The sequence below is a fragment of the Mercenaria mercenaria genome, unplaced genomic scaffold (assembly GCF_021730395.1).
Source record: "Mercenaria mercenaria strain notata unplaced genomic scaffold, MADL_Memer_1 contig_4114, whole genome shotgun sequence".
NCBI lineage: Eukaryota > Metazoa > Mollusca > Bivalvia > Venerida > Veneridae > Mercenaria > Mercenaria mercenaria.
The window spans coordinates 11,586-23,620 of record NW_026462318.1 but is presented as its reverse complement, the minus strand read 5'-3'; the positions used below and the strand labels follow the sequence as shown (position 1 = coordinate 23,620).

Here is a 12,035-nt window from a genome sequence, read left to right as displayed (position 1 = left end):
ACCCCAATACTCAAACGCGGACAATGAATTCATGTTACAAACACTCAAACGTGATACTACGACTACTACAACGTAAATAGTTTATAGTTTTATATTTCGTTTGTTAATATGTTTTATGAGTCGACCAATTCAGGAAAATGCCAAGGGTTATCGGAGCTTGAACTATAATCTCTTATTTAAAGAAAAAATGATTTTTTTTTTTGTAATACTCACAGAGCATATTCCAAAGTTTTGAAAAGTCAGGTTTGAATCAAATTCTACATTGTAGAAAATGTTTTAATCCGATAGTGCATAACTACATACATTTGTTTTCAAAATGTTATGCTATAAGTTTGTATTAAAATACCCCTGCAAACCTACAGGAACATCTTGCTAAATCGCAAGCTTCAGATTTTAGGAGAGAGTGGCAAGGTTCTCATATTATCCGTAAAGGGTAGGGTATAACATCTACAATGGCATTTCTTTATGTTCTTTTGCTAGTGATAACGACCTAAAAACGTGTATTTTGTGTCCTGTTGCATCCGCGTAATGCAAGATAAATTTAACTAAACAATAGTGGAATTTATATTTCTAACATTTCTTCTACAGATACCAAGCAGAACTTTCGTGTACTATCCAATAAACTATAAACATTCGAAACATAGTTCTTTGAAGAACAGCATAAGGAATAAATATAATTCTAACACGACCAGCAAATAACCTACATACATGTAGTCTTATACAAGGTTTTTGAAAAGATTTTTAATTATTTGGCACATTTTTCTCTGTGATTTCATAAACTGTAAGGTACATTAAAATGGCAAATCGCACCGACACAGAGCCTCATTCAGCGGAAAAGGTACCGAAACTTTACACAATCTGGAAATTATGTATGATATGTCAAACATCTGGTGGTAAGTTGTGTAATATTGCGATTTGACAACGTGCCAAATATGGTAATGACGTTTGACCGGGTATAGTATAGAAGTATTGACCTCGAACTGCGCATCTTAGCATAGAGAATGTCACAGAGACTCGACAAGAAAAGACAAACTACATCGTGCTTAAAAGATACAAAAAGCTTTAATTAGTAAACAAAGCTTAAAATTTATATCTCTGAAAGTAAACAAACAGCCTTTCTTACAAGACGCTCTGTTGATCCTTTTAATAAAGAAGATTGCTTTCTCTGCCAGGAGAATGGCACTTCTCATAAGTATTCATTGTTCAAAGTTGCAAATGACTCTGCAAGTGAGCAACTACAACAAGCAATCCAAAAGTCTGACAACGCAACATTTTAAAAACGTTTAAATTCCGCTTTAGACACCATGAGCTGTATATTGCTCACCAGTTATGTACATGCAAATGATATTCGTTATCACAAAGACTGTTTGGAAAAACATGTAAAAAATGTTATTTTACAGAAAAATAACTATGCACATACTGAACAACACGCAATATATGCGTCTGCTTCAAAATTAGAGATTTTGTATTATGTAAAAAAAAAAAGTGCGTCAGGCAAATGGTATGATCAAAAACTCTGTCGTGTCGAAAAAGAAAGTTAAGGAGTTGCTTAGCGCCAAAATTTCTGGGTTCTTTTACAGCAAACCCTTGCGTAAAAATGAATCTGAACGTGTTTCTCTTAACACTAGATGTCCACGGGCAACATGTCAAGCCCACCAGCTGTCTAAAATGACCTTTGACCCCCAAGTGTGACCTTGACTTTTGAAATAAAGACCCGAGGTTTGCGCATGACACTCCGTCTCATAGGGTTGAACATCTAGTCCAAAGAAAAAATATTGCTTTACACTTATCAATGTTATGACATGCCTGGACAAGCTCTAAAATGAAGTTTGACCCCAACTGTGACCTTGTCCTTTGAGAAAGGAATCTGGTGTTTACGAGTGTCTCACTAATGTTTACATTCGTGCCAAATATAAACAAGATTGGCCGATGCATATCAAAGTTATGGTCCGGACGGACAGATGGACGCGCGTACACACGCACGCACGGACGCACTAACTACACCGAACAGCCATTTGGACGTCTTCGCTTCCGCAAGCGGGCTCGACAAAAACGAAAGATGTAGCAGTTCAATTGTTAGAAGAAAAGCAGAGTGAAACAAACGTTCAAGAGCTTATCGCCGCAGCCAAATTCCTAAGAAAACAAATTTTTGATGCTGAGCCTTGGTGGAATAGGTAAATGCAAGGCAAGGATAATATTATTATTTTGTGCTATTGATTGATCTCTATTATTTTTTTTTAGTCGATATCTTATAGAGGTACTAAAGGAGAATATTAATTGCAGAATCCAATTAATAAATGCATGTATCAATACCTTTATTAGTTTATAAAGTGTATGATGTTTTTAAATGTTTATAAGTCGTGAACGGGAGAAGCGCCGCTTATACATGTGCTGTATGAATGTCTGTATTTTTTGTATTTAAATTAAATACATTTTTATACAATATGCTCCTTTGAGCTCTTTTGCAAATAACGAGAGTAAATAACACCATTTAAAAAATGCCAGCTTTGATAGTTTGTATTTTTTTTGTGGTTTATGCGGTTAGTCAATGGCAGAACAATAATGCCTTAGCATAGTTTGAGCTAGTTTTCATAATTAATTTTGATTTCCTACTTTTTCAACACAAAGGTATGTTTATTGATTGTGTGTTTAAAATGAATTAACATCTGAACAATCTTTTAAATTGTGCAAGGTTCAGTAATATTTTAAAGTAGTGTCGTCGGATCCAAAACCTTCGTGATACTATTTAAATATAACATATACTTCAGGATATAAATATATGAAATTACTAAATGCATGTAAAATCAAATCAATTTTAGTCCTATTCATGTAGAAATCTTCCACACAACAACAAATAAATAGTCAATAAACACATATTTATGCATTTTTATAATGGTATTCCAAGCATCGTGCCGTCATAAAAATGTCTGCTACTTAAGGCCAGGCATATTAAACACAATAAAACTATTGGTTCCTGACATAAAAGAGTGAATGTAATTTAACAACTTCTGAAAAGTAACTTTTTAAACAACTAAAAGGCGGAAGGCGGAACACAGTGTGGGCAGTAAACCTTATCGTCTATGTATAAAATTACTATATTGCAATACAAAATTGTCAAGAAAGTATTTGGCTTTGGTTATGAAAAATGATGTAACATATATTTACGACAACGAATCACAATGTACACATATATATAGCCTGCAAAGAACGATGAACTACGTTACCAAACACCATTTGGTTTTGTCCCAACGTGTATTGCAGATTTTGCTTCTTCTCAATTTCAATCTTGGATTTTCTATAACAGGTAAAATCTAAAAACCTGATCCCTCAGAAGCACCGAGAACATGGCAAACAGTTGGAAAAAACAAGAAAACAAACAAGGAAATTGCATATTCGGTTTGATTGAGTCTGTTCATAAGCAGTAATGGAAAATGCAACACTGACACTAATATTTTCTAAGAAAACCATTTTCTCTCTAGACTCAATAGAGACAGAGGTTAGAGATATTGGAATTTTTTTCAGAAAGTGCTATCAAAGAGGATTGATTTTATGGACAAATGCTTTACATATAATGACTCTAACGACTGATGCCAGTCTACGTAATAACTAGCTAAATTATTTCCTCTCTAGAAATTCCGACGTCATTATTTAACTTGCAACTTGTACTTTGGCCGAGTGATCAAGGTCGCTGACTTCCAATCACTTGCCCCTCACCGATGTGGGTTCAAGCCTCACTCGGGGTGTTGAATTCTGTATGTGAGGAAACCATCCAGCTGGCTTGCGGTAAGTCGGTGGTTTTACCCAGGTGCCCGTTCGCGATGATATAATGCACGGAGGGGCACCTGCGGTCTTCCCCTAGCTTCAAAGGTGGAAAGTCGCATATGACCTAGTTGTGTCAGTGCGACGTTAAGCCCAACAAAAAACAGAACAAAACTCTTACTTTTTCTATGAATTGTTGCACCGTCCTTCGGTAGATTATATTCAAAAAGGCTTTCAAAAGTGCTCCTTACTTGTACTTACAGCGGGTGTTAAGTGCTGTGTGGCGGCCGTAAAAAGTCGCCCCGACTTCATCTCAGTGTTGTTATATTTTCTGGTCCTTCGGGATCATTGATTTCAACTCATTTAGATTTGAAGATTAAATACTGCTTAAGCCGGTGCTAGGGGGCGTGGACAGTGTGGCTTTTTCCATTACTGCCCATGAACAGACTCAATCAAACCGAGTCTGCAATTTTCACTTATTGATTTAGTTTTTCCACTTACATATTCACTGTCATATGCACAGTTTCTTTTTTCCGCTAGTATATAAATGCTTGTGCATTTAACTATATAAGTGTTTAATTATGATAAAGTAGTCACACTTTGGACCAAGTTAATTTAGCTAGATCTGTGTAATTTAGTTTGATAGGGATATAGCAGTAACAAGAAAGAACAATATTCTTTTGAAAAGCAGATGTTCATAAATTTAAAGGTTTCTATATGATTACACATATTATGAACACTTTGATTGATAAGCCCCTTTCACTTGTGAAAATATCAAATTTTGAGCAAATGCTACATTATAAAATTATGTTAGAGTTACAGTTATAATAAACCCTAGTTATTAATGAACTAAAAATGCTTTTCCAAGGTAAACAATGCCTGAAAATCTAGACATATTTCCCGTTTAAAATTAATCATCTCGATCAGAGTCAACGTGTGCCAAGGTTATTGCAGCAGAACATAATACAATGGCCTGAATATTTATACATTTATATTGAGCTTCATATTTGCAAACTTTAAGGTAAAGGTACAGGTTTAAAGGGGTATGCCTCAAAATATTTGTATACCAAAACAAAGTAAACCGTTACGTCTATATATACATGACTAAGCTAATTTTTTTCTTTTTACTTCAAAACATTCCTGGGTAATAAACACAGTAAACAGCTTTTCTGTAAATTTTGTAGACTTAACGAGTGCTTTACCATATTCAATACCGCATTGAACCTTTCAAACAAGTTTGGGGCAAGACCGTAAGACAGCGCGCTCCACTTTTCGGGGATTTGACAGTAAAATGAATATATTTCTCAATAAGAGACCTCTATTTTAAAAGGAAGATAGACCAAGGGGCATAATTAGAGTTATTGCGATTGTTATCACACTTGCAGATGATGATGGTAAAGATATACTTTGAGTTTCAAGTCATTATAGTATATAGTTTCAAAGTTATATCAAGAAAACGAAGTTTGTTAAAACTTAAAGTATGAAAGGGGCATAATTTGGTCAAAAATACAAATCAGAGTTATGGGGATTGCTACAACACATGCAGATGAATATGATAAAGATTCATTTTAAGTTTCAAGTCTTTATTTTATATTGCATTAAAGTAATATTCAGAAAGCAAAGACTGCCAAAAAAATAAGTACAAAAGGGGCATATTTCTGTAAAAATACAATTACAGTAATGGGGTTTGTATCCACACATGCAGATGATAATTATAAAGAAGTAGTTTAAATTTCAATTCATTATCTTTTAAAGTACCAAAGATATGTCTATAAACGAAGCTTTCGAAAATATTTAACATGAAAATAATTCAAAGTATAACACCTTGGTGACCTTGACCTTGGGAATAATGGGCTCAGTCCCTATACATACTTTGTTTATATACAATGTTTATATGAAACAATAGAAAGATATAAGCAATAATAACAAAGATATGACAGAAAAACAAAGTTTGCCAAAAACTTTAACCAAGAAATGTCACGCCGACGCCGACGCCGGGGGCGAGTAGAATAGCCGCCCCCCCCCCCCCCCCCCCCCCCCCCCCTCCGCCTACCCTACTCTCTAAATAGTGTAGCTAAAAAATGGTAGCCATGCGCGGCCATCTTTAATTTTTGTCGCCAAATTGATTTTGAAGTTTTGATCTTGATCAATAATTAATGGTAAGGTATCAAACTATCATCATGCAAAACGGTTTGCGTGTAGAATTACCTGAACGAGTCGGGCAATTTGGAGTTTTAAACACTCAAAGTATAATGATATATGTCAAACGTATGAACAATAAGATATATATTTTTTCATGAAATATATTTTATGCATGAATAATCTGAATACCTATCATTTATATGGGTTATTTTAAGCTTTAAATTTAACATTCTGTCTTTTTAACTTGCAATGATTTATTGGAACATGAAAAAAGATAGATACAATTTCTATGTTTTAAACATGGACAATCTTATGGCCATCTAGTACAACAGAAAACCGGAAAATGACGTGAAACCTATTATTCCATACAATGTAGCATCGTTCTGGTGAAACGATTCCATCCAGATCTCATCCCCAAGCTGTGCTCTGATAATTGCTGTATTTCCTCCTTGCAAATCTTGATTGGTATGAAAAGTATCGGTTACACCTGCGTTTACCTTCTGCCCATTATGCATAAGTTCTAACCATATCTGGCCAGGGTTATATCCGTGTCCAAAAAAGTACGTAAACATGTACACCTGCAACAAATGCATGGTTACGGTTAATATCTGCAAGTACCTCAGTATATTAGTTTTGCAAACAAACCTTCAAACCATTCACTTCGGCGATATATGACCATTTTGTGTCGATTCGCCGTAAAACCCAACTCACTCAAACCATTCAATAAACTGAAATGAAATCATTTAAAACCTTTTAAAAGACTGTTTTTAATCAAGCAAGAGTGTTTTTTATTTAGTCTCATTATTGCATAAACTATATACAATCATGTACAATTGATCCATGCTTTGAGTCATGTAATAATATCGAAAAATATATTTCTGTAAAAGGATATGAATAGATATACACCAGCAATAATATGCATATTTATTTTATGCTTACTGGTGAAATAATGAACAATATCAGTCATATATTTCTCTTTATCACTTCCAGTGCCGATTTCTTTTTCTTTTTCTGTTTTTTTGTTTGTTTGTTTTTTTTTTTGCAGATAAAATTATCTCACTTGAAATATATTCTTTAATTACATGTAACTCCCTTTGTTGGGTACCCTATGATTATCCTAATATTCAAGCCATACACGAGTCATGTACAGCTAGACAATCCTATATAGAACAAGCTGGCTATGATAAAGTTTGCAAAAGAAATAATAGTAGGCTAATGCTCTAGAAATGTAACCTTGGTTGCATGGTCTTGTAATTCATGTAATGAAGCTATAGATATTCGTGTGATTCCACCACTTTTCACTGGTTCACTATCGGTTCACTATCGTTTGGTAGATTTCACTAGCGGCAGCACATTTAGTTGGTTGTTGTCTTAGTAAATTATGACAAGACATCAACTCAACCTTACGTAATATGCGAGCATTTTCGTTGAAGTAGGCCTATTTTCCCAGCCACTGAGCCATCTTGTTGGTTGGTTGTTTTGGGTTTAACTCCGTTTTTAACAGTATTCAACAGTATTCCAATTATGGCGAGCAATTAACCTAACCAGTGTTCCTGGATTATATACCAGTACAAACCTGTTTCTTCGCTAGTAACTGCCAACTTCCCCACATGAATCAGAGGTGGAGGACGAATAATTTCAGACACAATGTCTTTTTTTTTTCCAAATTGTCACAGAGAACATACGACTCGCCTGAGCCAACTGTGTTCCAACTTTCATCCATATTTTTATGCTGTATAGATCATAATAAATCAATATTTTCTAGCTATTTCTATTGAATCCATGATGATAATGTTATTAATATGCAGTTTGATTTACCAAGAACTTTCGGATATTCCCCAGTTGTTTACATTTTTCGTGTTGTTTCAATCTGACCTTCAGCGTGTGTAAACACAGCATGCTTCCAGTTGACAGTATTGACCCGAAAAGTTTTAAATATTGACATTTGCCACTGTCTGTCAGCCGCGGATTGTGCATTTCTGATCAAAATATTTTAAATTCAGTTCTGTTTTAAAAAACAAAATGGCGCCGTGTTGCTTTCACGGACCTAATCACCAATATTCAATATCAGTATGCATAAGTGTCTACGGTAATTTAGCGGATGCATCATATGTAATACGATAGCATAAATAAATCCGAATTTCATCATGAAGTATCATGTAAGAATGTAATAAACAGAATATTCGTTGATCTTAACCAATTAGCATAAAAAATAAATAAAAATTGTTTGTTTTCAATGAGATATCGAAATGAATCTCCACCGATAAGGGAGACAGTTCTGATATTTTCACCCAGGCTCCGCTTTCGTGAAAATATTAAATTGTCAACCTTATCGGTGAAGATATATTTCGATATCAAACAGCAATCAAAAAATATTCACGATAGACCTTTTTATAAATGTAATTACTATGCTACTTTCTCGATGTTTTGATTTAAATGCGCATGCGCTCTTTATGTGTGGCAAAAGAACGTTCAACAATACGTAAACCTACATAAAATTATCATTATTCCACGAATTGTTTTGCCATAATCAAGTAATAAAGACTGCTTTGACTAAGACATGTATGTTAAAAATCATGTCTTACATGAAAACCCCGCTTTACTCTTATTTTCCTCAGAAAAGGACAAGCATTTCCACTACTTCCACACTTCATACAAATATAAAACTTGTTCCTTTCATTTAAAATGTTATATTTACTTTTATTTTATCTAGTTTTTTTCCACAGCTTCAAATAGGAGAGATCTTGTTTGTATACAAATCCGTTGTATTTTTTATTTTTAGAACTGATAAGACAGTGATCGGATGGGCAGAAGCCTTACGACCATGTTTTCCTATTTTTTGTAAACAGTGATGTTTTTCTAACGGTCAAAACATTCTTTAAAGACAAATTGTATCAATAATTTTTGATCAATGGAAGGTTATAAAACAGGCAATTTATTAACTACTTTTAATTGTTATTTCGAAATAAAATTGATTAATTATGAACGCTTGACTTACAGTGTTTTCTAAAGTTTTAAACATCACTGCGCCGCTATTGAAATTATGTCATTTAAAACGTCTTTTCATTAAAAAAAATATTTGAATACGAAAATATGAAAATTGTACATATTTCAAAACTTTTTTAATTCTGAAAATCCATAAATGAGCGAAAAAATTATTAAAAATTAACAATTCCGATATACAAAAACGATGTAAAACATTTGTTTTGCCAACCACAAGATAAACAGATGTTAATGCATAACGTCACGGCGATCCCTCCTATAGTTATTGTATATATTTTGTCTCCGACTTGCACGACATCTACCATGAATTCTCAGGGGACGCGGCTCCTTTGTCACTGAAGGTGCTACAGGAAATTACTACGTAACAATTATGTAAATGACATGATAAACATAGGTTACCTTGATAATCAAGACTCTAATATTATTTCGTGGAAGCGGATCATAAAAGTTACTGAAGCATATAAGCTGGCTTTGATGTGACATAGTTTAATGCCCCTAGTCACCATGCCATGATAACAACGCACTTTTCGGACATTTCCTTTTAAAATGATGTAAATTTAACTATAAAAAATTTAGATTCGTAAGATCTGGATCAAATCAAGGACTTAAACAAGGAAAATAAACTTTATTTCCGCAAAAAATAGAACATCGTCTTACAATATATAAAGTATGTAAGTGTAGAAAAAACCCTCCCCGCTACCCGACCCCTCGCCCACATATATTTTCCTTTGTCTTGCAGTGGTAATATACTATAAAACAGACTCATCATTGATCAGATAGATTGAAATGCGATTTAACTTAAACGTAATTTATATTGTGCAGTCAGCTCTTTTGCCCTACGTAGAGTGCGCATGCGCGAAAATTTACTCCCGTTGCTAAAGAAATAGCTCTGTATCTGTATAACATCTATTTATCATTTATAATGTTATTATCATATCTTGATTCTATCTAGAACCGATTATTGTTTTGATTATATACATGTAAGGATTACCCCAGAAATCGGCACAGTAAATGTTCCAGAATTTTTGCTGTATCCTGCCCCATCGTTAAGTAGAATTTTGTCGAATTTTATTGTTTGGCTTATACCAATATGGATTTGGTTAGTTGTTAAAAGCGTAGAAAAAGCAACGTGCTCTCCAGTTACTGATCGTCTTCTGACTGAAAGTAAAATTCAAATCTTACTCTTACGATATAAAAATATTTGTATGGACATAATATCTTCAAACTATAATTTATTTTTTTTGTTCAGTTCCCTGCACTGCGATGTGTGACTGTGGCGCTGTTTGCTTACCTCAATGATTACAGCTCGTATTTTCTTACTGCGTAGGTATTATTTGTGTCGTAAAGGATATAAAGAAGGATGTTTCGATTTCTCTAGAAATTTTGCGAATGTATGTTTTGACTTGAACTAATTAAGTAAGTAAAATGAGGAACACACTAAACTTTTAATATTAATTATATTTTTGATATTTATAAAACTATTATCTTATAAAATGTCTTGGAAGAGTCAGCACACGTTGTACACAGGAGTGTTGGCATCTAATGGTATTGATATAAAATTTTAAATGTTAACAAAATTTACTTTCTGACTGGAATAACTCGACAAAAAATGTTCGATTTAAACTTAATGTGTTCCGCTCGAGCCACCTTAACTTTCCAAAATGTAGTTGAGAAATTTAACAATTTTGCCATGTTTATAACGCGACAGTTGTCGGTAAGTGCCGTGCAAGATTGTAAAATTTGCCAGGTAGTTTTGTTTTTTTAACAAATAAGATACCAGCGATAATTTTCGCGACGGAGTGGGAAATTTATCAAGAATGCGGGAACTGCCACGTGGTGCCTGTGTCACCAAACACCGGTATATCTGTATTTTTATTTCTACAATGGAATCATGTCGAATCATGACCCGTATACATTGTTGTATCCTAAAAAGAAATATTACCTAAAGATATATTTATCTTGCTTAAACTCCCGCGAGGATTGTTAAATTTTGCATCTACACATATGCCTTCACCTGGAGAGAAGCAATAGTTATCGCAATTTACTTGGCTAAGCGTATTTTATGGTGGCCAGAACAGGAAAGCGCACAATAGCATTTTTTTTAATTCTATACTATCATAGCACAGAAACACAGGAAGGTCACGATCGTCAGTTAGAGTATATAATTCACTGAATAGGGATCTGTATAAAAGATAAAAGTTAGCTTTAGATTTAAGATCCCAATTAAAACGCTCAATTTTCAGATAAAAAAAAAATTACCTGATGGTTTCTGACACCTCGTCTCCAAATCCTGAAATTTTCTTTCCATATCTAACATACGCTTGGTTAATGTCTCCGAGATATTATCCACACTTTGCATGCTGTTACCACAGCAACAGGTAATGCACAGGCTAACTAAAAGGTAGATAAACTTCATCATTTGAAGTGAACCGCAGATAATGTTGTTACAAATGATACAACTGCCGAATTGCTTATGTTTAAAACTACTCTTATCATGTTTTTGATACGTTATCTACAGTATTTGCTAATAGGACTGCAACATAGAAACAAAAATATTTATAATATGGTTGCATTTTCGGTCCATTGCAAATAAAGAAATGAAAACGAAATGCAAAAAGTGTGTAAGCAAATCGTTATTTTTTTTCAAGTTTGATTACTTGATAAAACTGTTATATCAGTTCAACAATTTGCAAATACACATAATAAAAAGCCAAACATGACATAATTATTATTGGTTATTAGTGTACCTGCTATGGTTCAGATTAAGCGGTATTTTTGAATAGTTTTTCAGTTATGTAACGGAAAGCAATGAACTTAACCAGTGTTCCTGGACTCTGTACCAGTTCTCTGCAACGGATGATTTAGAGGTTGAATGATTTTAGGTAAAACATCTTTTAGCAAATCGTTACGGAAAGCATACCTTTCGCTTGGGGTTCGACCCTGCGATCCATAGATCTGTGCTCTCCGTACTGAACTAAGCGCGGGGCTTTTCATCGTATTTGAGAAAAGTAAACATTAAACGTTTCTCAAAAGCAAACAAATGCGCCCAACAGTAAGAAATACGTTACCTCAAAAATGCTAACCCCTTCCCCACTTTAAATTGATATGCAGCCGATAATGTAATTAATATA

At 34.0% G+C, this 12,035-nt stretch overlaps 1 protein-coding gene across 1 annotated transcript; it reads right to left on the bottom strand.

The window, feature by feature from the left end:
* Positions 1–5,803: 5,803 nt before the first annotated feature.
* On the bottom strand, positions 5,804–11,363 carry LOC128553616 (complement C1q tumor necrosis factor-related protein 2-like). Its single transcript, XM_053534790.1, has 3 exons — positions 11,164–11,363; positions 9,896–10,062; positions 5,804–6,479 (listed from the first exon to the last, which is right to left on the bottom strand). Exons 1-3 carry the CDS (start codon positions 11,321–11,323, stop codon positions 6,222–6,224), a joined length of 585 nt encoding a protein of 194 aa, XP_053390765.1. The 5' UTR covers positions 11,324–11,363; the 3' UTR covers positions 5,804–6,221.
* Positions 11,364–12,035: the final 672 nt, after the last annotated feature.

Coding starts and splice junctions, on each gene's coding strand:
- LOC128553616 (XM_053534790.1), bottom strand. CDS start 11,323: ATGATGAAGTTTATCTACCTTTTAGTTAGCCTGTGCATTACCTGTTGC. Junction 10,063..11,163: donor GAGGTGTCAGAAACCATCAG/GTAATTTTTTTT, acceptor TTTTACTTTCAG/TCAGAAGACGATCAGTAACT. Junction 6,480..9,895: donor TTACTGTGCCGATTTCTGGG/GTAATCCTTACA, acceptor CATTTGTTGCAG/GTGTACATGTTTACGTACTT.